At 48.9% G+C, this 27,998-nt stretch overlaps 2 protein-coding genes across 3 annotated transcripts in view; one reads left to right on the top strand and one right to left on the bottom strand.

The window, feature by feature from the left end:
• The window catches only part of LOC135397244 (bromodomain and WD repeat-containing DDB_G0285837-like), an 87,872-nt gene extending 67,433 nt beyond the window's left edge, over nt 1-20,439 (bottom strand). For both annotated transcript variants that reach the window (XM_064628682.1, XM_064628683.1), the window contains exon 1: nt 20,112-20,439. The gene's annotated coding sequence lies outside the window, so the exon portion shown is untranslated. The remainder of the gene's footprint in view (nt 1-20,111) is intronic.
• Nucleotides 24-18,051, top strand: LOC135397242 (uncharacterized). Its single transcript, XM_064628678.1, has 12 exons — nt 24-97; nt 165-178; nt 1,553-1,618; nt 2,204-2,236; nt 4,764-4,852; nt 6,854-6,985; nt 8,975-9,141; nt 10,623-10,835; nt 13,123-13,250; nt 14,704-14,833; nt 16,453-16,749; nt 17,833-18,051. Exons 7-12 carry the CDS (start codon nt 8,998-9,000, stop codon nt 17,920-17,922), a joined length of 1,002 nt encoding a protein of 333 aa, XP_064484748.1. The 5' UTR covers nt 24-97; nt 165-178; nt 1,553-1,618; nt 2,204-2,236; nt 4,764-4,852; nt 6,854-6,985; nt 8,975-8,997; the 3' UTR covers nt 17,923-18,051.
• Nucleotides 20,440-27,998: the final 7,559 nt, after the last annotated feature.

The raw sequence follows: 27,998 nt of genomic DNA, 5'->3' as shown, positions 1-27,998 counted from the left end.
GAGGCGCTAAGCCATTGCCCTGAGGTAGAAGAAGAAGAAGAAGAAGAAGAAGCCATCTCAACTGTCGTCATTTTGGAATCAACAACCGATCACTCAGGTGAGCATTCCTTCGTGTCTTGCACTCGGTTGACACCTTTTCATCCCCATTAAATTTCTGTTTCTAGCAGAATGACAGAGCGTAAGTGAACATTTTTTTTCCTTTTCATCCTCTCTATTACTTGACATTATTCTCATTTCGAAGCTCGCTGTTACTCGAAGTTACTGAGTCTACAAGTGTAATTTATAGTTATTTGACGCTACTGCTCATGCGGAATTCTATAGCTCCCTCAATGTAATCGAAATGAATGTTTGGCGGGATCGTCTCTTTTGCTCGTGATCGATTTCGATTTCTGTTCTAAGAGGTCACAACTGTGGACCCGCGTCAACAGGGAGGAAATCCTTGCGGCAGGGCAAAAGGGAACGCCTTTGCGACGTCACAATGCAGTGAAGGTTACGTCGCGTGCACGTCTGTCCGCGTGAATTTCTGTACGCGCGTGAATTTCGAACCGTGCGCCAATTCCAATTATGCATTATATAAGGGATCATGCAAGAATATTTGAAAAGCGTACAATCATTTTCAATTGGTTCCTCTGTACTGAAGCGTTCACTCTAAAATATCTAAATATTCTATATTAACCACGGCTGTAAACGGCGGCTGCTACTGATCGTGACGTTATACAGAGGATGTGTCCAATTGGAGGACGGTCTTTTGCGAATAGATTGCAAAATTTGTAAGCAAGCTTCCAAGCTTTTAATTTCACCTGGACCTAAGATCGTATCTAATCCTCGACACAGAATATCGCTAAAAGTTTAATGTAGCCGCCGACTGTCAGCATTGCCCCCGGAGCAAGTTTTTCTATCTGATCTGCTCCGTCAGAACATTTCTCTGTCCGTGGCTGCGTACAGAACGATTCCTAGACTGACATCATCACATAATGCATCACATAATCCCTTCCCCCATCGCTGACAATTTCAGTTTAGCCATATTTCCACCGATTTCGACGGCAGATATACGACGTTGTTGTTGTTGTCCAAAGCACCACACGCTCCCGAGGGATGTGCGCTCCCGGTCGTCCTCAATTAGCTGAGAGAACTGGACGTTGATGACGTATACGCCCGCTTCCAAGGGGTGTATCCGGCGGATGTATCCGGCGTATCCCCCCCCCCCCCCCCCCCACGGTGCAATGAATACGGCTAAAACTGTATGATAGTGAGGGGATCGTGACAGCTGTTTGTGGCAGGGAACTCTGAATTCGCGAGAATCATTTCATGGTCCCATTAAGTCGGCGAAATGTGAAGCAGGAATTGTCTATATTTGGCACTGCACTACCCATGGAAATAAATGAATTGATGCCTCTTCACTTTGATAACACTAACAAAACAATTCAAATTGTAATCGAATGAGACACCTGCTGAGACTACAGTAGAATGCAACATTAGGAGAGATAGCACGGTGTTGCTACGATGATATCGTTAAAGGAAATAAGGTGAATTAACGTGTTTCCTTCCGCAGAATCGGCAATGTCGGGGATGTCCTCCATGTCCTCCATGTCGGGGATGTCGGGGATATCCGGGACCGGTAAGGATGCCATCTATTACTGTGCCATTAAGAAAGAGTACTTCGTGATGCAACTTCAACATTGAACACTAGTGTGAATAAAGTGTATTGTCGCACCATGGCGTGTGTGCTCCCGTTGAACGAAAATTGGGTTTCGAACAATGATCCCACGGGTGCGTGCTCATCTTCACAAAAACGGCCAATAAGCAGCAGCTACGTGATTATGAGAGCATCCGTATGTTCAGAGGTGCGACGTGCCCACAGTGTTTTTAGTTACACAGCACTTAGCAGACGACACCCTCCGCATCTTTTAGCAGACGACACCCTCAGCATATCGTAGCAGTCGTCTGCTACGGAATATCATGTATCTGTGTCCTGGGCTATTCTACACGGTTAGAGATGCCAGCGCCACCTAGATAAAGAACACCCCCACACCTATTAAATGCCCCCTCTTCCAAGCCACGTGAGCAATGAACATGTCGTCTGCTTCCACTACTCACCGTGGACTGTCTCATGTTTCTGTGGTCGTCGAAAGCACGTGCTTCCAGATGGCGCTGGCAGTACACCAAACTTTGTGATGTTGAGCTTGTTTTGTGTATTTCACAGATGCCACCGGAGCAGGAGGAGACGACGAGCAGAGTACGTGTTATTTGCATACTACGCAAGTAGTTTTCACGCTCTTCGGGGACATTTCGTTACTGTTCGATACCTCTCACCAGGATCCAACTGGGAGCCTCGTATTCACCCTTTCACTAGCTAACTAACAGAAGGCACAACCAGAAGTTGTCTAGGGTCCCAGCGTCAGCTAGGGTTGCCACCTTTCGCAGTAAAAAATACCGGCTGGGGGAGAGGAGGTGGAGTAGAGGGAAAGAGAAAGGCTCGTGAGAAAGGGCAAGTGGGTGAGGGTTGGACGAGCGCACAGAGTGCTTGCTCGCTCAAATACGAAGACACGAATGTTCCTGTGTGGGGCTGGATCACTGATTGAAACTGCTATAAATATGGCTAGATTGTATCGGAGCAACCGGACTGGATTGCCACTCACTCTGAAAAACGCATCGACGCAGACAAACATTTCTTTGCATGCGAGGATCCCATGATGGATCTATACGGAAGTTCGTGCAGGCTGGACACAACCACCAACAGCTTTGCACAACCACTGCTCTTGTCCCATCTGAACACAATACTGTAATGAATAACTAAGAAAACGACTGGTGATCGCGGAGTTTTGTCTGTGCTCCAGAAGCTGTAGTGGAATGTTGAAGGAAAACTCATGTGAAAGGTGTGTTGAGCCACAAATACCGGCAAAAGGCTGCCGGTATGAGCTCTCTACCGGCAACCGGCAGAACGAGCAAATAACCGGCCCTGCCGGTATAATACCGGCCTGGTGGCAACCCTAGCGTCAGCGGCTACATGTGGCGCCACGCCCTGTCGCTCATTGGAGATACTCTCATTATTTGTGTAAACAACAGTGGTTCATCCAGAATCCCAAGCATGGAGGGGTGTGGAATTTTTTTTTTTGGGGGGGGGGGGGTGTAGTTATGTCATTACAGCTTAACATATCATTACCGACATTTGTCTAAAGCTCATATCGCAAGGGCACCCCCTGTAGGGGGTACACAGTTGAAAAAGTTAGGGGGTGTCACTGAACATTTCGGGGGTGTTAGGGGGTGTATGGGGTTCCGGATAAATCACTGGCAAACAGCGAAAGGGTTTAACTGAAATCAGTGGAAGTTCCGTGGCGCCTCATGTAGCCGCTGACGCTGGGAACCCTAGACAACTTCAGGTTGTGCCTTTTGTTCGTGAACAGTGAAAGGGTGAATAGGAAACCACGCAACGTATGTGGTCCCGCCGTTAGCCTTTTGATAACAACGCTCGAGACTGGGTCGTTTTTTTCCTGAACAGCTTGTCAAAAACAACGAACTTGAAGCAAGGGCGAAATGCGATGTATGTCACCTAATCATTCGGTGATGCGGCTCAGCAAAGCGCCACATGCCATCGTAGTAATCCCTATATCGTGAAAGAATCGCTAAACAAATCTTGCTGGCTTCGATGCTTTCATTTGGCACCTGTTTCGTGAGCACCTTGCCTTCGCAAACTCGAGGGTCTCTGTCGGTGATGTGTTGTCACGTGGGATCCCGACCGAGGAACGTAGCGATGCGATTGCTTCCAGCACAGTGTGTGGGATATCTCCGCCGCCAGGTGGCCGCCGTCCTACCCTGCGGCACGTGCATAAATAGGCTGCGCCACACAAATAGATCTTAGATCTTAATGTGCGACAATGTAGAAGCAGGACTAACATAACCTTTTCTCCTGTTTAGAGAGGAAGTGAGTATTTCAATATCTTTTCTTTATTTCTTCAAATTCTTTAGTGAACACGGGAACTACGATTATATTATTTACTATTACTATTGTGGTACCCTCACTCAGTACTCAATGCACTTACAAAGGAATCGGCGGTGTCAACATTTAACCGCAAGTGTCGGAAAGTCTGCAATCCTTAGCGGTGAAAGCTGTTGGAACTGGCGATCGTGCTTCCTAGTACGCTGCACGGATAATAAAGGAGTCTCATCACTGAATCCTGAATTTACCGTGCAGCAGTTCGTAAATGAATTAATCCCTCGCCTCGCTACTAAGGGTAATCCCGATTATCTCTATAGCCTGGCTATTGACGAGTTTCTTCCGTAAGCGGTTCAGAATAAACCTCAGTTCCCTCTCTTGTACGCTTTCTAACTTGTAACCTGTCCTTTGCGTATGCATCCCAAACTGGGGATCCGTATTGGAGTACCAAACGCAGCAGAAGGTTCAGGTTCCGAATCAGGTTCTGGTTCCAAAGGTTCCTTCCGGCACACGCCGTCAATGTGGGCTTTCTATCTATAAGCCAGCCGGGTATAGCGAACGGACAAACTACTTTATTCTCGTCAGAGAATTTAAATGGAAGTGTCGTGCTAGCGGAACTTCACTCTCCCACTGCCGTGTCCGATTGCGTCACTCACGACGTCACCGCCCGCGATTTGCATGACTCTGCCTGACGCTCGTTTGCTACGAGCAATGTGCCCTATAGCGCAGAATAATAATAATAATAAAACGCGGAATTCCACATGTTCTCTATGTGGCAAATGCACACTGAGCAATTTGCTGTGCCTCATTTGTTGTGTCGTCATTTCAGGCGGAAAATTCTGATCGCTGCTGCCGTCGGATGCCTTCTGCTCATCGCCACCGTATTTCTCCTGGCAACTATACTTAGCAGCTCGGACAGTAAGCGCTCACTTGATCCTGATGGGAACGAAAAAAAAAAAAAAAAAAAAAAAAAAAAAGATAGCGAGCAAAAACAAAGAATAAATGCCAGGACTTGTGGTGAGGAGATGGATGCTTGGATGGTAGTGCTAACCACTCTCTTTCACGACTGTTACGGAAATTCACCGTGGCAAAATTGCGTAACCGTTTTTCTTGAATCGCCTGGAAACCAGCAGTGCCTACAGTGTCGGCTTCGTCCCCATCCGAAACTATACTGTGGCATTTTATTCCTTGTTCATCACTGACGTGTGGAACTGTTGGACACTGCGCAGCTTTTATGCAGTTTGATGACCCTAAAAGAGGGCGTTGAGAGTAAAAGGCGAATTCCCTCTCTCCAGAGACGAGAGCTCCAGAGCTCCACTCATCTGGAAGGCGCGATGCAGCACTGTAAACTGAAAAACACACTTATGGGTGTAAATGGCTTGTCCTAGCTATAACTCACACCACTTTTTACACCGTATGGTCCGGAACACTCTTTTTAGGTGCATTCTGTGTAAAATACCCTTTGAAAGGGTTTTTTCTTGAAAATATCTTTTTTCCATTTAAACACCCTTCTAGGAGGGTGTTTAACAAACTTACACACCCTTTCCAAAGGGTGTAATAAAATGCCAGGAAGCATTCCTGCGCATGTGTGGGTTGCATGCGCTGGCAGCCAGGTGGCATACAACCCATGGACTGCTGGGTGCGGCGATGCTTCCTGCATTTTATTACACCCTTTGGAAAGCGTGTAACTTTGTAACACCCTCCTAAAAGGGTGTTAAAAGGCATTTTTCAAGGAAAAGCACCAAGGGTGCAAGGGTGTTTTACACAAAATACACTCTCTCAAAAGGGGGTTCCGGACCATATGGTGTAAAAAGTGGTGTGAGTTATAGGACAAGCCATTAACACACATAAGGGTGCTTTTCAATTTACAGTGATGAGCTCGGACCTTATACAAAGCGAACACACACACACACTAGTGCACAAAGGTAGTTTCTAGTAAAAGTTCTTCAGCCTGAAATATAGCTCGCAGTTCCATAAAAAACAAAAAAGAAACAAAAAATAGTTACTTCCAAGTTACTTCGGGCACACAAGATAGCAGCATGCGTGAGGTAGACCTTGCCTGGTAGAGGTAGAGGTTGCCTGAGAGGAGTGCAACACGCTTAGATCGTTTTCGTCGAACAATTTGGACGCTTTGTATCTTAGTCCCTGTGGGCGCACAATGGTTCAGCTTCATTTCAATTTCATTTCAGCTTCATTTCAGAAGTTCTTACTTCCTATATAGAGTCATTGATTGAATACCACGTTTTACGCACTCTTCACTGCATAGCAAGCTCCTGGCCAACCATAATCTCGAATGATATCGTTATCTGCGCTGATTTGTTGAAAACTGGAGGCGTATGCCTTTTTTGACACTTAATGCCGTTCATAATTGTCACAAAAAAGGCGTACGCCTCCCGTTTTCAACAAATCGGCAAGGATAACGATATCATTCGAGATGAAGGTTGGCTAGGAGCATGCTATGCAGTGAAGTTAATTTCTAAGTGTGGCATAAAAGAACCAGAGAAACCAAGAAAATATGCGGACTTGAGTGAAAAGCGAATAAAAGTAGCTTAAGTTACTTTGGCAAAGTTAGCTGAGTATGTCGAACACTGCGTAAGCCACATAAGGGGCCACCGGCGATTGATTGACTGACACCCTTACTAAATACATGTACGCGTGAAGGAGTGAGATGGGACCTTTGGCAGGTTTTTGTATCTAGGTGGCGTTGAGCCCACACCTTCGGGTTCTCAGCCAAAGACGCTACGAATCCACGTACCAAGCCACGCTAGGAAGCCTAGGAAGGACAGGGTTCGCACACTCATCTTTTTTCTCTCTCAATAGCAGCTGAGGCAATGAAACGTGGCCCCAGAAAGGCCGTACTTGAGAAGTCTCTAGCAGTGACGACTGAAATGATGTTTTTGCACGGTTCCTCTTTCAAAGGTCAACAAAGCGGCTCCAACGATAGCGGCGACGACGACAACGAACAGTACCAAGACGGATATCAACCAGCACCCCCAACAACCACAACTACCACTACAACGACAACAACCACCACTACAACAACGACAACTAGTAAGCAGCAAAGCAGAATTTCTGCCAGAATTTCGGTCCTCTATTCGACAATTATTACTATTATTCGCGATCGCACTGTATAGATTCAGCTGTCAAGAGCAGATGGAAGACTGACGTCTTGGAAAATGGACGTCTTTGTACGCCCACAGTGAACAAAGTAGACAAACAACGTAGACGAAAGAACTACTGGCTTGTGGAAACTTGTGGAGAGTTGTGCTGGTCATTTTCCCTGCAGCGCAGTGCAGAGTGGGTTGAGTGGGGAAGCTAACAGAGCAAACGGAAGGACCAACGGAACGGGACGCGCGTTGCACCAGTGTAACATGCACACTGGAGCCAGTGTAGTTTCGCCGTGGACGCCCACTGGAATTCGCCACTATACAGGGTGTCTCGGGGTCAATAATTCGCGAACGGGTGCGCCAATCGAAGAACCTGGTGGTTGGAAGAAATCCGGTTATTTAAATACTGTGCCACTCACCCTCATTCACACTTTGCGCGGTTTGTATAGATGGTATCGTACAGGTACTTCGGAAAGTTCTTCCATTGGTGCACCCATTCGCGAATTATTGAGCCCGAGGATTTAACTGAGACACCCTGTCGATGTATATCTATAGGAGCAATTTTTCATGGGTGTCACATGACACCCAAAGCCAAGATATTCAATTTCAGATGGTAGCAATCTTATAATGACGCATCAACTCCCTCGAGAACTCGGGGCTTGTGCCCTTCGTGATTGTCGTGCACTTGTCGAGCCAGTTGTCGGTCATAGCAGAGCACGCTGCGTTCGATCGTTCGGGGGAATGCTCTTTACCTCGTAGCCCATTGCCATCAACACTGGCCATGGATTGGCCATGTTGAGATCCTGTTGTGTTGATGAAACCCATGCGTCGGCTATATTTCAGCTTCGTACAGGAGGGCGAGGATGAAGACGTTCACATGCGGTGTTGGACAACCTCGCAGAGTATTAATACTTCTGCTTCGTCATTATTTGAGGAACCCGCCGTAAAGGACGTCTACTGGGACGCATACTGGGGAGCTGTGGCGACCCAAACCCATTCATTTCGAAAATAATACGATAGCCTTTTCGGCGTAACGTTGTTCCTCTCCGGTTCTTGAGGCTCCCACCTGTGCCCTGCGGGTTGAGCACGCACCAACAACCTGGTCGACCGTATGCACTGCGGCGGTTCCCGGTAGCACCCTCTCAAAGGATCATGGAAGGACAGCAAAGGCCATGTATGGTGGCCATGAATGGCGGCGACGTCATAGAGCCGCCTCTCCCGCGTCTCGATGGGTCGTTCTCGCTAGCCAATAAGACGTCCACGAATAGCATGGGTTGGATCGTCGTCCCTCCGTTCTTGTCAACTGATTGCTTCTCAGGAAATGTTCAAAAGCGTAACGGTTTCCGAAAGATAGGGTGTTCATGACGTCCAGACCTGCTTTGCCCAACATTCATTGTTTCGACGACCGCTTCTGGCGAGCTCTGGACCCTTCCTTGTGGTACTGGACTCGTTCGGATGCCTTGAAGCTAGCAAAGCTGAATGGAGGCATCGGACGAGTACGCTGTCCAGGATCGCTGGCCGGCAGGACAATGGCTCACAATTTAGTTCGGCTGAATTCGTACAGGATACGCCCTCATTTCTCAGGCGTATCATCATGGAGTTTGTCTGATGCCATTCTTTCTTGCTTTTTTTCCTTCTCTTTCTCTCTCTCACTCGCACACTCACAGGATGGGTAAGGCATCTGGTGAATGTGACGGGAGGTAACTGTATGGATGCAGGCACACACACTTGAGAAATACGGCAGCGGTCGAAAAATCCCTGATAGTGACAGGAATCAAAACCCGCACCTCTTGCGCTTCTCTTGGGTGTTCCAGCTTCCTGCAGAACGGTCACATCGTGTAAAATACGTGACCTCTCGTGCACAGTAGCCTCTGTTTGACAATGATATATACACTCGATGTCGTGAAAACTTGGCCATCGTTTTTTATTTCAGCGCACCTTCCCTACTTCATTCTAATGTGCACCGTGGGTCAACGTTTCACGAAACCAGACGCTTACCAGTCTCTGGGATGTGATTACTTCATTTTCGACAGCGTCATCCCAACAGCTACTGGACTCTCCTCATCTGAGGATGAGCACGCCTGGAAGTTGTTCAAAAGCGTGAGTTGCTTAATTCATCGTCACGTTTAGCTGTGATGCAATATCCAGGACATTTCCAAATTTACCGGGGATAGTTACCACACCATTGCATAGTAGACTTTACACTGTGCGGTGTTAACGCCGCTCGGAGTGAACCTGATTTGTTGACGGGATGGACCCGCCCGTTTTGTATACTACTTAGGCTTCTCCGTCGCTCCTTTCCCCGGAATACCGAGCCGAATTCGAGCACCTATTTTGAGCGCAAATATTATATGAACTCCAATGTTTCTATGGGAAATGGATGCGGACCAAACACGATTTCCGTAGCAAGCCGCTATCTGGACGAAGGCGGCTAACATGACGTTAGGCGCTAACCGCATAGAGCATATTTTACAACCGAAATGGGCCAGCGTTGTCTCTGCCGAACCGCGCGGAACGTGAGCAGAGCTCTTCCAACCGCATGCGACGGATTCTCGGCGGGCGTGGTTGGCATGGTGACGCGTCGGCTTCCTGCTTGTGAACGCGGTAGCGACATAAGTACGCACATACTAGTTGCATTGTAGCTATGCTGATGAAAACACGCAATGTCATCTGTCGTAAAACTTGGAGCTGTCAAGATGTGCGTCCTCTTTTGTGCACCCGCGCGTCCCCGAGGCGCCTCTGGCTTCGCCTGGTTCCAGCTGGTCATGTTCCTTGTTGCTGGTCATGCTGCTGGTCGCTTGCTTTGCTTCGCGATATTAAGTAATTACCGTAACATAATCAGACTGAGTATACATGACAGTGGCGATCATGTGCTGGAAGCAGCAGCGATAAAATATGACAGCCAGCTTCAGTCACATACAAATAATCGGGACGTCAGCCCGGGACTCAAGTAATCGGTCATCGTAAGCGCATGACACCATGAAGAAAGGCGACACACACACGAAGCGTACTGTCAAAATAGTTTATTGACTCACATATATATTGTTTAAAAACTCCCTAAAATTTTCTTTGTCGATTACGCCATCGACGGAAACGGCGCCAATCCTCACCGCTCTTCGATAAGTATAAACACATTTGCTTAAACACGTAAATACACTTACGAGTTCATCCGCGAGTTTTGGCCAGAATAAATGATTCGTCACGTCATTGTACTCGTCTGTCTTCACGTTCCATGCGTTCAACATCGTACACCACGAATCGGGCAGCCATGTTTTCTGTTCCGTGCTCGCCGTGCTGTAGGGGGGGGGGGGGGGCGGTCACGTGCACTTTCCTCTCGCAGCTGACTGGCTGGCCCGATTCCGCTCCGCTCGTCACTGCCGAAATTTCTATCCCGCCAGATATGAGCGTTTATCGGTTGCACGCTCCGCTTGAATTCGGCTGGCAAATACGCTCCATGCGGTTGGCGCCTTAAGGTGGTGGACGAGGGACAGGGCGTCCTGGCTTTCAGGACAGCGCCGAGCTTCAGTCGACTGTCGACTGACACATGCTACAATGGTGCAAAAAAAGTGCACTACTCGCAGGTGTCCTGGACCCAACAACCAAAGCCGGAGTTTGGCATTTCGTTTCCGGGAAGATATGCCACAGACCTGCCAACGGCTCTCTCGAGCTCAGTTACCAACGAACTGAAGCAGCTGTTCGCCAAAGGGTACAGGTCCTTCGGGGTCCTCAACTGCCACGGAACGGTGTCCTTCCTTTCCGGAACGACGGGAACCAAGTTCGGAGAGCTGTTTAACGTAAGTCATTAGAACACTGGATGGACGATCATATGTGTGTATATAAGAGTATTCCTGTACTTTTCCCCAAAAGTACCTTTCCTTCCAAGGGCAGCCACAGTAGACTACTGGGAATTCCGCGCGAGCATAAGACGCACGCACGTTCGGCCCCTGAGTTAGTGCTTCCAAGTCTTATCAGTCTCCACCGGTACATGAATGCACACTCTTGCGGTAGCGCCACATCTAGCGTCCTCCACTTTAATTAAAAAGTAATCTCCAGATTACATTCGGTAATGTCCTCGTTAGGCCCGAAAGTCACGTAGTATTTTACTCAGTGTGCACGCCATGTCACATATGAAATTGTGGCACTATCGCTTGATGTGTACAATATGGCGTTCACACTTGTATTGCGCAGACCAGCCTTAGTGAGTCGCTAGGACGACGCCCGAAAGTCACGGTCCCCAGTGAACTCAAAGGGACGACCTTTCTGCCGTTGTGGCACACAAAGCTTGTAGGGAGTACTTCGAAACACGTTCGGACTATACCGTACGTATCATTCCAGTATGGGCTTGCCACCTTGCTCTATGGGCATGTTGCACTGAAGTTTCGTCCGGCGACCGCAGCGCCAACTGTCCTCTAGTGTAGAGCGCCCTTACTAGACGGTCGTGTCCGGCGTGTTCCCTGTGTTACCGCCGTACCGGGAACATCATCTCTTTTGTGGAAATCCTTGCGCCACGATTTTTCAGAGCCGCAGTTATGTGATAAATGCCTGCGTACGGAAGAACCGCCATTTACATGACCAAAAATGGCGCTGCAGAATACGTTTCGGAGTGGCCCCAAACGTCCCATGCTTTCCAATGTTCCATCCCTTCGTACTGATTTGTTCTCAGCACTTTTAACATTTAAACAACAACAAGAACAACTAGCGTGAATCAGCTTGTTAGCTGCAACGCCGTGCTCTATGCTTCGAGGATAAGATTTAATTTTGGCCAGAATAACTCTGCTTTAAAAATCTGAAACCTGCGAGGTCTCAGAATGACAGCGTTTCAAAGTACGATATCTCTGGTGTCAGATTCACGTGTTTTCAACGTTCATGGGAGCCATTTTAGCTAATAAAATGCACATTTTACCGACGGTGAGGCTGAACATGGCGGACCTACCGTAATTTCACGCCTGTAAGCCGCACCGCAGATAATCTGCAGGACGCGTTTTTAGGAACATTTTGAAAAATTTCTGGCAGATAAGCCGCGGGCCATACGAGACGACTGACTTGTGCGACAAAGGAGACCATTGTGAAGGCCATGGACCCTGTAGTTCATAGTTCCATACTCCGAGATCGGCATAGTGTACAACGGAGGTCAGTTCTACCAAGATCGGATTGTGCCGTTGTTGCGTGTTTTTCATGGGATCTCTGGGTCAGTGGTCTTCCAGAAGACACCGGGAAGCTCAACCTACTCGAATGTGGACGCGCGCCCCTGTTACGCGCATCTGAGCGTCGGGCCTTTCCTTGAGCGTGCACCACCATAGCAGTGTCGATGTACAGCAAACCACGCGAGGATACGTGGTGTACGCCTCCTCAACTACCTGCAGAGGCACTCGCGGCGGGTCTGTCTCCTATGCACTTATTCTTGCACCCCTTCCACTCATGTTCTTTTTGTGGTATAGCATGCGCCGGCGACCGCTGTCGGAGGACGCCGGTCCACGCCATACGTCCTCTTGCGTCCGAGTATAAACGTTCACTGCGTTGCGTGCGCTGACTCACAAAGGTCGCATGCGCTGGCTCGCTGTTTCCTCGGTGTCACATGGTATAAACAGGCCTTTGTAGTTGCGCAACCTACTCTCTCCAATGTGACTTGTTATGGCGAGTTGAAGATCTATACTGGGAAAGCCCCAGTGCGTACAGGGTGCTGCAGTCATGCCCGAACACAGATGAAACCGAAAGGATGGCGCAGAGCTCGTGTAGATCCATTGGAGAAACCTGAGGACGGAGCCTGAGGACGGAGAGTACGAACACACACACACGCAGGGCTGAAAACCAGCAAACCCCGTTGGTTTTGAGCCCTGCGTGTGTGTGTGTGTTCGTCCTCAGGTTCAAGGTTTCTCCTGGTGCCCGAACACGCAAATAACGTTCGTCTTGAATTGGCTGGAAAGATAGCTGATTAAGAGCACGTTGTCCTGGTGTTGCATGCGATGCTCATATGGATATGTAGAATGTAGATTGCCTACTATAGCAGGACAGTTGCGTGATTGGTGTATCAGCGGGCGTAGCGGCAACACCACCTAGGAAGGTTCTTGCTCAATTTTTCAGACAATCTTCAACGCCATGACTGCAGCTCAAAGGGATGCTGGCCTGAAGACCTTCTTCATTGGACTGCAAGCGTCATATGGAGTTACAACGCTAAGCGACAACCTCATGCATGACGTCATCGCTATAAGGTGCTTGCCAACGACTTTTGTGTTCGACGGCAGCATGTAATGTGTGTGTACCAGGGTCGCGGAATGGGATCACAAATTCCATTCCGTGGAATGGAGATTTGTGATAATTCCATTCCTTTCAATTCCCCGGGATGAAAAGGAACGGCCAATTCCCACTCCTGGAATGGCTTGGCAACCCGCTTTCCATTCCTTTAATTCTATCAAAAGAAAAGGGACCGGTAACCGTGCTCGGTAGCCAAAGCAAAACGACAAGGTTATTTCGCCCTTGACCGCGCGGCACCCAGACCAGTCCATTCCAATTCCATTCCGCCTGCGAAAAAAATTCCATTCAATTCCTAGGACAGTTTCCGCCATTCCAACTCCGGAGTTGTACATGGTGTGCCTGTCAGCCTACCCTCTGGTGTATAAACACGATACGTGCTGGTCTCCCGGGTTTAAAACGCCTGACCACTTCAACGTGTGGTGGTCATTCTTGATTGATTGGGTGAGTCCGCTTAGAGGGGGCCGTAGCTATATGGAGACGAGGCGCCATCAGCTGCATGAGTATCCACAGAACCCACTTGTACCCACAGAAAGCCTATGTGCTCGTGACGGACGGATGAGGAGCAGAGCGTCGAACCAAACCGGAATCTAATAGGAACTGAACTGGAATTACTAGAGACATCTTGGAGCTCAGCTGGAAGCGAACCGATCTAAAAACCTCGCTTACCGGTTCTGGATACCGGTTCGCTTCGGCTTGGTGTGTGGTGGAGCGCGACACTGGGGATTCGAGCGTTCCGCCTGCCTAGATTAATGGCACGTTGCCCGAAGGAGGGTTGAAAGGGGGGTCCTGTTGGTCGAAACTGAGAGATCTTGAAACATTTGTAGTGAAAGTTTGTAGCATATTAAAACCTCCTCCGTCCATGCGCTCTACGTACCTTGTTCTCATGGCGCGACGTTGGCCGGCCCAACGCAAGAGGGTATTAGCAAAGCGAGAGTTGAGAAAACGGGGAGGGGGGGGGGGGGGCACGTGGACTATACATCGACAATACACCGCACAGTGGCGGCTCCTCACGGAAAACCGTGGCGATCTGGGCTTGTTGGCCTATGGACTCCTGATGGATGTTGTCACCTCGTTGCTTCTTTGCTTCCCTTAAACGGATGGTCGCATCCAGCGGATTTCGAAACTATGGGTGATTGTATTGTTGATTCACCACGTTATCGACAATCCCGCGTGAAATACTGGCGACTCCAGTTGGACGGCATACATGACGAAGGCAGACGCCGAATGGCGCAATCTCTGGCATTGCGAAAAAAAAATCGATTATCGAAAGCGCTGGTTGTAAAATTGAATTGTAAATAATTGTATAGCTTTGGTCTGGGCCGGGGCTCGGGGAACTGCCGGAAAAAACAGTGGGTGGCGGCTCCCTTTCAAACCATAGTCACAAAGTATGTGGATGTCTTCTCTTTGCAGGCACCTGAACCTGCTCATTATGCAGAGCCACATCGTACCACTGCCCCCTCTTACCGCCAGCAACTGTCACATCTACCCTAGTAGCTCGTGGTCGCAGGCTTCCATCGTGAACGACTCTTACTCTTCTGTGGTAAGCGACGACTTCATTCAATCTACTTCCATATAGATACAAGACTATACGCTTCTGGGAAGACTCACTAGCGGTCCTGCTGTACTGACCCGTGCACTGGAGCGCGGGTCTCATGGCGTCTAATCCACCGTCAGCGGGCAGCTGGCGAAAGCCGGTTTCCTCGATCGCACAGAATCGCATGACGCCATGCCGAATGGAATCCTTTTCATGACTGTTGCGCTTTCCACGTCTAAGACTTCTCTGCAATGGGTGCTTCTATGTCTTGCAGACTGTATAATCGCTGCTGTTACGCCAGTTGTAAAAGCGACGTAGCTGCCACTATGTCGGTAACGCTTTCTTGCATCAAGGTTAAGTATGACGGGGACGACAGCACCCAACAATATTACGAAGGCACACGGAAGAGTGGGGCGCCTATAAACATATATAACAGCTGCCACTCCTCTGACAAGTAGTCCGCAAGTAGTTAATGGTAGTCCCTAAAACAATATTCTGAACTGCGGAAGGTGAAATTTAACCAAGTCTGTTGTTCATGAGTCAGTACTACAACCTTTGACAACCGTTGGTGCAGCCAAATCGGGTGAGTGCGGCGGCTGCACAATAGTAGGCCCGCCCTTCTCCAATAGACCTTTCCCTGTTCATAGTGTTCGACATCACCATCTGCAGGAGCTCTGAAAATCCCAGGGTGCTTAGCGCCGCTTTGAACTGTGGGAGTTACCAAAGAAACAGGTGGCCTCCAAACTCCTCCGATTTCTCTCCTACCGGTACATTGTCGACGATGTGTCAAGGTCAGCGAAAGCGAAATGTTGTTCTTCGATCTCCCGCTCAGCAAGCGCCCAGAATGCAATGTGTGCGCAAGGAGCTGGGGTTAAGGGGCGAACAAGATCGCGCCCGAAAGCCACGGTCTTGATGGGATTACGATGGTCCCTGAAAAGGACGCGACCTGCGGTCCTATTTTGCTGACAATAGGAGGCAGCGAACAAGTGCCCATTGGTGGAACCCAGCCATCCCCTTCCGATTTGTTTCTGTTTCGGTCTGTCTACCATCTTCATTTCTCAGGTAGAGGTTTATTGGTTCATTAGTTCGTTCGAAGCCATTCATACACTCCCTTCAAGGGCACGTACACTTCCTCGTGGCATGAGTAGGGCAAATTGCTGACCCACTCACAACACGTTGTTGGTCTGTTGGCTACCCTGGTTGCACTACCCTTGCGGTCTTGATCTACTCATGGATACCCCCTCCCAACGGTCAGTGCTCGTATCATGTAGCCCTGTCAGTTTTGCGCGCAAACCTCATTCTCATTCGTAATGATGCTAATGATGAAAGCAACCCTTATTTCGTGACTGGGTCGAACGGGACTTTGTACCATTTCTGATCGCGATTCTTTCATCGCGAATGTACATGCGTACCAGGCTAAATAGACCGTATTATGTTTTACGCCCTGGTCTTCACGACTTAAACATGCCTTCAGCTAGCTAACCTTTTCAGTGACTTGAGGCTTTGCATGTATTTGTCCTTTCTATGTGTTCCAGCCTCAGAACATCAATTGTCACATGTTCATGCATGTTTGTACATCGTCGGTGAATCGACGACCACGTGACGACCGAATTTTTCGCACGCAGGAACGGGCCTCCGCCTTGCTCTATCATGCACCAAGCACCAGGCATCTCCAGGCGTTTGCCATTTCCTTCTCTATGGCTGTGAATATGTTCGCCATCTCCTCGAGTCCGTCCTTTACTAATACAAGGTTCCGAGATAGCTGTATCACCAGCGCAGTTACCAGCCTCAACGACATCTGCCTCTTACCGACAGCGAATGTCGTTATCCAGACAAACAGCACTGAGTCTGTCCAGCGTGGGTATGTGACCGGAAAGCGATTCGTCTTCTCCTACAGTACAGCGGAGAACATGGCTGAATTGGTAAGTGAACTCAAGGTGGATGATGAAAACGGGAAGGATCACTCGACGATAGGCGAGTGGGGTAGATGGGGTTCCATGGGGTAGATGGGATAGCATCTTGCATACAGGGAGGGAAGATGGGTGGTGGTGGTGGTGGTAGTGTCTGCCTCACATAGGTGGGCAACGTCACGACTGACGCCCTGGGGGAATGTGCGTCCTGGGCCGACTTCTAAGGGAATTGGAATCTGTGAAAGCGTCTGAGGAAAACCCAGGAAAAACCCCAGACAGCACAGCCGGCACCGGGATTCGAACCCGGGTGCCTCCCAGTCTCGACGTGACATGGCCACTGAGCCACGGCATCTGGTGAGGGAAGACGGGACCCGTAAGAGTCGGGCCAACCAAGAAAGCCAATGAGGAGGCTCTGCACACGTCACTTGACCACCTTGACAAGCTAGCTTCGCTCATTAGTGGAATACGGCACCTCCGCGTGCGTGGGATGTCCGGAGATTCCGGGATCTGTGGCTGGCTGCTGTCAAAGGACCATTATAGCAAGCGTAACTAATGGATGCTGCTCCAAAAGTACCTTAAAGGGAGACTCCGCACCAAAAACGTGTTGGGATAACAGTGCGACATCAATCCGTACCAATCAATACAATTTCACGTCCCCAAGTGGCCCAGAAAAGCAGTCCAGCAACACTGTGCTTCACCTCACCGGTATTCCTCGTGTACGGCTTTCTGTACGTTTTGCTTTTATACCGCTGGCGAATATCTTCTGGCGAACCGAGGAAGCAGACGACGGTCCACACCGGTGGCTCACACGAGACTACCGGTGACGTCACGCATGGTACAGGAGGCAGTAGAGGGAACCACTGCCAAACCAACTGAATTTCTCATTTCGGAAGAATGTATGGAACGTATCTACACAGCCATTATAATAGTTTCGGATTGTCCCGGAGCGACATCGTATGTCGCTAATGATCTCGTTGCGTCAAGTTATTCTGCTGGGTACGAATTTGCCAGTTTAGCCAGAGCGAAATGTTTGGCTGTATACTTGGTGACGTATGACGACGTGGTGGTGACGTTGAAACTGCTTTACTCTTTCAGTACAACAAATCTAAGCCAGCAAGAAGTTGGGCATTCTGCTGGCGGACATCCAGTTCGATTACACATACCGCTGTTCTGGTGGCCCGCTGACAAGAGTGAAATATATGAGGGACTTTCTCAACAATCTACGTCGCACTACGACGCCCTGAAAGTGTTGTGGGGCTCTTTTGTCGTTGGGAGCAGCTTGTGGGCAAGCAATAAAAAGGTGGTTGGTGTGCACATCTTTCAGGCTGAATGCTTATGTACAGCTATTCTTCGTGGATGGAGATGCATAGCAGATGCGTTTTTGCCGGTATAGGGCATAATAATGCATAATAATAGCGCATAATGCATTTACATGTGGGGTGTCATGAGCTGTGAGGCCGCCTCACGAGCGCGAAAATCTCAAATGTATTCAACTATTCTGAGATAGACGCCGATCGTAACGCTGGTCCCCCCGCGTTTTCTCGGATTTGCACCATTTGCGTGGGTCGGTCTGTGGCAGTAGGAGGGGTCCGAGCCCCCCGTGGCTACGCCACTGGCCCGGTGCCTCCAGACGCGTGATGCTGCCGACGATGAAAGCGTAGTTAGCTGAAACGTACGCCAGATCAGCGGGAGTCTTGGTCAACTGGGTCAACTTGGTCAAGATGTCCTGGGCGCGTTTCACACTATCAGCCTCTTCCATCGAGAACTGCTGTATAATCGCGCAAAGTCCAACAGAGTTCGTGTGGAGGCACTCAACCGCTCTCAGCCACGTTATTGTTCTCACTATGGTTCCATTTTTTCTCCGTGCCACTATGGTAGCTAGAATGTGTGGTACAGGTCCCGAGAAAAGTTTACGGAACACACCTTCTCTTCTGTGCGACATCCTGGCGGCGAGCGGAGGCGGGCTTGTTCACTCATTCAGAGGGGTGGAGGGGTGGGAGCAGTGAGCCTTTCGAGCAAATTCAAGCGATACCGAAACTACCGCGGTGTGTCGCTACCAGCGCACTCGCTCACCCCTCTGAACGAGTAAACTAGCCCATTTCCGCTCGCCGGTATAGGGTGTCGCACCGAGGGAAAAAATACACCGCTCGCATGTTACGTAAACTTTTGTAGGGACCTCTGCCGCGACCGTACATTATACCCCTTTCACATGGGTGTCATTTTCGTGTAGTGCACTCCAGCCAGCGAATGTCACTTTCACTACGTGCTTGCTACACGGCTTAAGTAAGTGTTACTTAGTGTCACGATAGATAAGAATAAACGGCGGCAAAATTTTTAGGCGTGCGCCACAATACCTTCCTCAGAATGTTTTTGTTCCGCAAATCTTCTTCCAACGTTAAACAAGTTGGCCTCAAACACGTGCCACAACAAAAATGGCCGCCGCCGGATCCCCGAGCCGAGCCGCAGGCTGTTAACGAGAGTAATTACATGCTTTTTGGCACCAGCGCACACTGTACGTAAGTAAAATAAACACGCTGTTGAAAATACTTGTCTAAAAATATTGTGGTGTCGGGACCCCTCGCTTTTTCTCAATATTTTTACCTGCGCCACAAAGCCTGCCGTCGAGGTTATACACTTTGTCCGCCGAAGGGAAGGGAAGTGAGTTGGGGAACTCACTAAATCGTTAGCGCACTTTCTGCCGAGTTTCACTAAAAGATGTGTGACAGCACACGAATGACACAGGTGTCACTCGCTGAAAGTGACACTAAATTAGTCCGTCCGACAGAGGTATTACTCTCGCTACCATAGTGCCCCTTCTTCCACAAGCTCTGCACGTCTTGCTGGGTGACGCGTCGTGGGAGAGGTTTATGAATGCGTATCTGCGTTATTTTCGGCAGCGGTGAAAATAATGCCATGTGAGACGGAATATATAACACGACATTTTCGCTCGAACGCGTCCCGTCTTGCTCTGTTACGCAGACAGAAAAATGGGAAAGAAAAAGAAAGATGTATTTAGGCATATTACGGGGAGAAAAAAAAAGCGTCGTTTCGAGATGCAAACGCTGAAATAGGGGGCAAACGTCGAAATATACGCAGTTGTAGGCAAAATAGGATGTTTTTATATGAGATCCTTATCACTCAATTCGTGCTCTTATATCAAAAAGGCATTACAGTGAACCCTGGTTAATATGACCCCCGATAATCTGACATACGCGCTTTACGACCATACTCCTGGGGAACAATGCAGTGAAACCTCTGCGAATCTCCCCCTTTAATATGACAATTCCGCATTATGACCAAAATTTTCGGGAACGACCGTGGTCATAATAACGAGGGTTCAATGTATATGGGCTCATGAAAAAAAAGGTATTTACCTAAAGATCCGAGGTCTTGTCATCAGCCTTATATGGCAAAGGGGACTGGTAAGCAGGTGAGGAATAACCACCACATGTGTCCGCCAGAGATCATGGAAACTGTGTCGTCAAGTCTCGTGACACGGGAGGCCGCGGTAAAAGCATGTATGTTTCGAACGAACAGGATGAGGTGGTGGCATGCTGGAAGGTGGTCGGTCGAACCTTGGAAGGTGACACACTGGGCGCCCTGGAAGATACTTGTAGTAATGTAGCACGGAATACAACGCGGACACACAAGAGAACAAACTAGCGCTTTCTTCCAACACGCAGAACCACACAAGGACCTGGCCGTCACATTTAGTTCCGCCGGAGAACTGTTATCTCCTTTCCGGATAGGTTGACGCATTCACCTCCCAACTTATCAATTACGTTTGCCTCCACTATCTCCCGTGTCAATCGGCAAGAAGACCTTGACACGCAGATGGCGTCTGAAAACCAAGGTACACACCCACATGACTTGCAGTGGAGTGCCAACCATATCCTTCCCTTTTGTTGTCAACATATGAACCCACCCAAGCAGCACAATGTACTGAAAGTCGAGTGCAATAGGGGTGGACGGGTAGGTGGAAGGCCGTGAACACGCTCATTACTACACTCATGTACAGGTCCCGACAAATGTTTACGGAACACGCGAGCGGTGTATTTTCTCCTCGGTACGACACCCTAGCGGCAAGCGGAAGCTGGTGAAATCAGGCCAGTTCACTGCCTCAGAGGGGTGGACGACTGCACTCTTAGCGACACACAGCGGTAGTTTCGGTATGATTACTGTTGTATGTGAACGCGAAGTGAGTTGTATTTAACTGTTGCGCTCGTCAACAACTCGTGACTCAACGTCAGTTGTTTATCAACCAATCAATTATCAATGTCAGCGTCAATTGTTTATCAGCTCGTCACGCGTCGTCCATAATAAGCAACTGTTTACCAGATATCTTTCTTTCTCTTGCCTGCATATCGCGGCATTCCAATAAAAGCAATACACCATAAAGTGTAGCCACCATGATTCATCCTTGCTATCACGATGATAGCGGCGAGCTCCCTGTCTCAACAACCGTTGAATCACGTGTTGTTGGCGAGCACAACAGTAAGGTCCAACTCACTTTGCGGGCACATACAACAGTAATCATACCGAAACTACCGCAGTGTGTCGCTAAGAGCGCAGTCGTCCAGGACTAGAGTCACTGTACTCTTAAGTCGACACACTCTACACTACAGTGACTCTACAGTGACTCTAAGTCGCGACTCTCACGACTACAGTGACTCTAAGTCGTCCACCCCTCTGAGGCAATGAACTGGCCTGATTTCGCCAGAGTCCGCTTGCCGCTAGGGTGTCGTACCGAGGACGAAGTACACAGCTCGCGTGTTCTGTAAACTTTTGTCGGGACCTGTACTAAAACTCTGTAATACCTTCCGCACGACAGCTGCATCTTATATACTATATCCATTTGATGTACTGCTCGCTACACGGTTGTCTGAAATCTCCAGCATGTGGCGGAGCGGTCCCCTATCGGCGTTCTCGCGCTCGAAGGGACTATACCAATACCGACCCCGAGGGGAGGCCGCGCGCAGTCGACACCTGTCGGGAGAAGTTACCCTCGGATACCCGGGTGTCGTCTGCTAGCAAGAGCTAGAGAGAGGGATAGCGGCCTCCCCCAGGAGGCTGTATTGGTATAGTCCCTTCGTGTACGACACCGTCGATAGGGCACCGCTCAGCCACAGGCTCGTGGTTTCAGACAACCGTGTCGCGAGCACTATACACTCAGTAGACTGTACTGGTGCGTTTCTATGCTTAACAGTCCACGCACCGACAACAGCGCCATTGACGGACAATTTTGTTTTAACTGCTCTGGAGCTGAAAGGACCACATCAACATCCCATCTCTCACATATACGTTGATATATTGAATATATGGATATCACGGCCTTTCCTCTTCGTACTCGGTCAGCATTACTATATCATGGGGGCTTCTTACTGCACGAACTTGGCGACGTGAAGCTGTGGCCACTTCTTGTCTCACTGGAGTAGGTTGTCTACACGGAGAAGCTCCTGAATCGGGATGGCTACACTTGAAGATGACGTCCCCCAGGGTGGGACTCACCCAAACGCGCGAGGTCTTTTCGTCTTGTAGACCACGACAAAGTGTCAAGGCTTCTTCTAGAGTGACTGGCGATTTGTTACCTGCAGCTGAGACTCTTCTTAAATACCCTCTAGAACATGTTTCATGTTTGCTGTTTCATCCAGAATTGAGTTGACACCGACACAGAAGTTAAATACATTCTGGACGTATAGGAGGTCCTCCCGTACGCAGGGGCGGGCGAACTTCTTCCTGACATTATAATTATATAAATAATTATTAACAATTAATTGCTAAAAGGAATTGGAATGAACGACCTTCGAAGTGTGGGCTCGGAAGCGAAATATGGGCACTCTCTATGTTACCCTATGCTATACGATTACAGTAAATTTTCACGACCGTTATCAGGCTTTTGTATTAGAGGACAACCTCCACACGGATCCTCTGCGGTTATTCGCGAGAAATGCGGTGCTTTAATGCAGGCATCTTCGCGCCATACAGCCGTTCACAGTAAACAGCTCCTATGACGTCTGTTACAAATTCCCACCGACGTCTCCCAGCAGTAGCGCGGGCACTCTTCCAGTGTCCACTCTGTCAGCAGCAGCATATGGTGAGGATATGGGAATAAATCTTGGAGTTGCCAGACGGGGTGGTGTATGACGTGGCAATTATCAAAATTAGAAATTAATACGAGGTTAATTTACTCTTGCGACCCCTCCTTCGGCACAATAAACTCATTCGTTCATTCATTCAGGATCAATATTTGGAGAGGACACAACGTGAGACACATGAATCACAATCACATAAATTCGGTCGAAAATATGTAAATGTAGTCCGTTGTTTATGCCCCGCGTGAAGTGTCCCTGATGGTTATAGTCTTCTGCATCTCAGCGACGGCATTTTGATAAAAGTTGACTAAATTGTAGCGCAGCTGGACGACAACGTTTGGTACTTTTGGTACGTTTGGTAGAAGCTGACCAACTATTCCGTACTGTCCCGTGCGTCGCAATCGACGTACCAGCATGTATGACAGCCTCGGGGACACCAGCCGCTCCTCGATTGGTTTCAATTTAGGCAGATGGGTATAGGGTATGACGGATACTTGTACCCGTTACTCCTGCTCAGCGAGGGCACCTGCTTGTGTCTGCAGACGTCTGGGCAGTTGCGACAGAGCACGAATCTAATCGTACTGTCTTCGCCAGGGAACGCGCTCTTGAAGAATCGTGCCACAGGGGCAGTCACAGTCTTCAAGTCCTTTCGGAACCACAATCGACAGCACACGTCACACCCAATTCATTGTGGCCAACTCCCACCGGCCACGCTACTCGGGCACGCGTCTAAAATGAATGCTCGGGTTGCGGTACCACACGCGTGCTGTTGGGCCCACCTGGCTACCAAGGGTAAGCCACTGCGCGGGCCGCATTCTCAGACCCAGGCCGGGGCGTCCTTTTATTTACCTGCCCATGCACTGCCTAATGGCTCCATAGGTTGGCTCCACTGCCTAATGGCTCCAGTTGGCTGGGGATGACAGGCGCTGGCCAATAAAAGCGCACGATATTGACGTAGAAACAAGAGTGTGAAGAAAGAGCCCAAATGACACTTCATTAATATTTTATTTAGTATCGCGCGGAGTCTCCGTCCGCGGAGATCACAGCGGCCATGCGGTCTACTGGCAGCGATTGATAGAGCCGGCCAACGAGGTGTAGTACGTCTTCCTTGAGGGTCGTCCATCCCATGTTTATCGCCTCCCATAAGACGTCCTTGAACCGAACTTGCACCCGCTTTTCGCTCATTCGGAATTTCATCATGTCCCATATATTTCCAATCACGTTAAGATCCGGGCTGTACGCGGGCCGTTCAAGCTGCATCTTTATCGTAAGATATATTTCTAGTGTATTCAACAACATCCGACCACGCCTTCTTCGGCTGTATGATGCTTGCGACGCGCCTGCCTCGTTTTGTATGCGCAGCCCTGCAAGTAGAGCTCGATTGCCTTTACGGGAGTGACTCTCACATAACCCCTTGGACCCCTCAGGACCCCTTGACTATAGGTGGAAGAAGTTTGTTGTCAACCGAGTGCAAGAAATCCGCGCAGTCATGGCGACATTGCCCACCACCTGACACATCTTTCTTTTATAAGAAAAATGTGTCACACTTGTATTATTGGAGAATGCTCGAATGGAATTGATGCGGCACAAATGTTCCTAGAACGTGGCCATGTCACGTCGAGACTGGGAGGTACCCGGGTTCGAATCCCGGTGCCGGCTGTGCTGTCCGGGGTTTTTCCTGGGTTTTCCTCAGACGCTTTCAGACATATGTCGGCACAGTTCCCTTAGAAGTCGGCCCAGGACGCACATTCCCCCAGGGCGTCAGTCGTGACGTTGCCCACATACGTGAGGCCGACAACGGCAAGCCCTATCGCCATCACCACCACCACCACCTAGAACGTCACGTTAAATTAACTGCTTTTTGCCTGAGCCTCCTACCAACTTAATTGTTGATAAAATTATTATTATTAAATTCATTTTATCCACCGTTTGAGCGGAAGCGCTGTTAGCGTGACATGGGCGTACCAGCGCGATGATCAAAAATGGGGAAATTCTCGCCCACCACCGACAACCACAATGCCGACAGCCTAATATAGGTGCACCCTATATATGACCTGCTAAGTGTGTGCTTCGTGCGTTACTTCTATTACGAGTGAGGGAACAGTAAACCCCACCCGTTCTGAAACCTGTTTGCATTTTCACCGCTTCCAGGCGTGGCCAGTCAGACTTTGTCGCGGCTCACGACCCCATCCTTTTCTCTTACCTCCTCAGCACCATCATGAGCTCATATTAAACAGGATATAACGTAGTTACAAATGGAACCTCTTGCGAAAGTCGTTGTCCGCCTAGACGTGGCCGATTACGGCAACAGTTCCACATTCACAGTTACATACATTACAGTTACACATTATACGGTTACATGATTTCCAACAGTAACATTTCATATTGCATTTTGCTATGATCTATCCCAGGTCCTCAAGAGCTACACTAGAATTCTCTGCTTCTCTAGAATCTTCTGCTTCAATACCTGTGACTGGAAATGGGACTGCCACAGTTAAAGCGTGCTTGCGTGCTGCTGTGCTACAGGCAGAGTGAAGACACTTGAGGGTTCACGCATATCCTCTACACGCGATGCCGCTACAACCAACACCACTACACAATTCCGTGTTTTATCGCCTACACCATATTCCTTTATAGCTACATAAGGAGCAAAAGAACTACATAACAAATACGATATGCGGCGAGGTAGAATGCGCCATAGTTTAGCTAAATGACAATTCCGTTCAACAATCTACCATCGGATGCTCCGTGACAAAGTGTTTCCAGCTTCGTGCAGGCAGCAACTATCAACTATCAACGCAGCAACTATCAAGGAGGCGAGCTCTCGGAAGCAGTAATCACTCTTTGTATAGTTTGTTTTTTGCTTCTCACCCAACGAAGATAACACATGCGGGCACCGGCTTCCTAACATTCGAATATCTTTCGCTTGCAGGGATCGTCGGCTAGGCAGACGTGACAATACCAAATGTCACGTGGTTTCGTTACAAAGAACTGCAGTACGCAGACCAACGTAGTGCTGGTCCAAATATATTCACTATAAAAATAGTCCAGCATACGTACACCGTCACCGTGTGTGACATGTTGGACTAGTTCTACGAGATCCCGCGCACCCCGGAGCTCAGGAACTTGGCTTCAAAACAGGGACGTCGCACATTCCATGTATAACGCACCAGTCCTTCTAGCCCACCATACTTCCAAACCACGACCTACTAGCCCGTCCGCACGATCCGCTAAGGGCGCTACTCATCGGCACGCCACGATTGGACGATGGAAATTTGAATTCTGAACGCGCAGAAGCGTATGTACGACTACCGTAGCAGACGACAGCAATAGCTCCTATGAAATCGCGTAGAATGATGATGATAATCAACCTCAGAATGAAACATCTGTGGAATATCCACCGCTTGTACAGGAACACCAAGTTAAGCTGAAGTCAAAAGTATTGTAGACGTTGAGGGAGCCATAACTGGGACGATGAGAAGCGCCACCGCTACCTTCCCAAAATGCGGCGCTCGGAAGGGGTGCCTACGACATGGCCGATCTAGTAGGTCGTGTTCCAAACACGGATTATCGCCTAGCGTCGACAAGGTGAAGGCAGTGACACATTTTCCAGTGCCAACGACACGCAAAGAAGTGCTTCGTTCATGATTTCGAGAACGGGCTTCGCAGGCATTGCTGCTCCCCACACTGCTCTCCTGCAAAGTTTGCCTGCCCGCTGTCCTGCCACTAAGTTTGATCGGGCACCAGAGAGCCCCTCTGCTGCAAACAACCGATGTCCATACAGACGTGACACAGGCATTCGGCGGTCCTTGCTCAGCGCTTTCCTGACGATCTCATGATTAAAAACCATTTACCTATTGTGCTGCCGGTGTAGGATCTCATGGCTATCAGATCGTCGAGCATGATCATGTAAAAGCATGCATGCGTATTTGTATTTGAGTGTCGTATGTGTACATTTGTGTGAGTATTTACATTTTACATTTGTGCTTGCATCTGAACACTCTGTGGACACTTAAAAATGTTGCACGTGTTTCAATGGCACACCTACGACTACGATGTTTATACTCCATTCTTTGTAAGACCTCCCTGGACGCCTGGGACGATGGATTCTTGGTTTGCATCGTCAAGTTCAGTCGGTTCAGAAGCACCGCGATGTGGATGCACTGTCACGTTGCCCTTTGTCCCACGATGTACAGGTACAGGAGACTACTCCTGATGACGACATGATCTCACCTATCTGTCCTGTCTAGGGTTCGGAATCCCGAGTCCTTTTTACAGTCCCGAGATGTCGGGATTTTGAAATGTGGATCGGGATTTTTACGCAACTATACACACACACAACCCTATCACAAATTGCGATAGTGTGCAAAATGCTCACGGGGCAAAACCTGCATTATATTGAGCATTTGCACTGATCCGGAATATCGCCTTTGCAATGAAGAGCGTCTCTTCTTGTCTGCTACGGAATAACTTCTGACTGCGCCCCCAGGATATTCCCCGCAATAGGTAGTGCACAAGAAGATAAATACTTATGACGTAGAGCTCCTGTAGTTACGCAGCCGCTAGATTCAATGTCATCTTTCCCATCATCCGCTGGAGTATTCTGGGTGAATGTCGGTGCCATTTGGTGTTGTGTGCTGGTCTGCAGCATCCGAGACTATAGTTTTACTTTCAAATATACATACAAGGAGTAAAGATAAGCCGGAGTAAGTAAGCAGGATAAACCGGATAAGTAAGGAGGAGCTGTACAAGGAGCAAAGATAAGGGGTCCACGTTTCGGCAGTCAGCGCTGCCTTCAACTTTGGATCCTCACGGATACATATATTTGAAACGTCACGTATATATATTGACGTTTCAAATATACGTATTCGTGAGGATCAAAAGAACAAAAAGACATTCTACGGAGATTCTGCAATATTTCTTGTTGTCGGATTGGAAAACTCTTCCTGATTTCATGGGAGTTTTATGCTACTTGTGTGCTGTTTTCCGCTATGGCTTGCGTGGTTCACATAAGTCGGCAGCTAATGTCGTCGTAATGTGTCGTCGACGACTAGGTTGGTTCGGTTTCGGATTGCAAATTATGTTTTTCGGGGAAGGGACGCTTGAAACGAAAACTCGGTTGGACACCGTTCCTTCCCTTTCACTCGTACCATTGAATATTTGTTGTAA

This window comes from Ornithodoros turicata, chromosome 6 (assembly GCF_037126465.1).
Source record: "Ornithodoros turicata isolate Travis chromosome 6, ASM3712646v1, whole genome shotgun sequence".
NCBI lineage: Eukaryota > Metazoa > Arthropoda > Arachnida > Ixodida > Argasidae > Ornithodoros > Ornithodoros turicata.
Note: the sequence above shows the minus strand (reverse complement) of the source record. Positions and strands in the feature narration are given on the sequence as shown.

Bases quoted from the DNA above. Each gene is read 5' to 3' on its own strand.
- LOC135397242 (XM_064628678.1), top strand. From the start codon at position 8,998: ATGTGCACCGTGGGTCAACGTTTCACGAAACCAGACGCTTACCAGTCT. The intron at 14,834-16,452 runs GTAAGCGACGAC...TTTCGCACGCAG, and splicing joins ACGACTCTTACTCTTCTGTG to GAACGGGCCTCCGCCTTGCT. The intron at 16,750-17,832 runs GTAAGTGAACTC...TTACTCTTTCAG, and splicing joins CGGAGAACATGGCTGAATTG to TACAACAAATCTAAGCCAGC.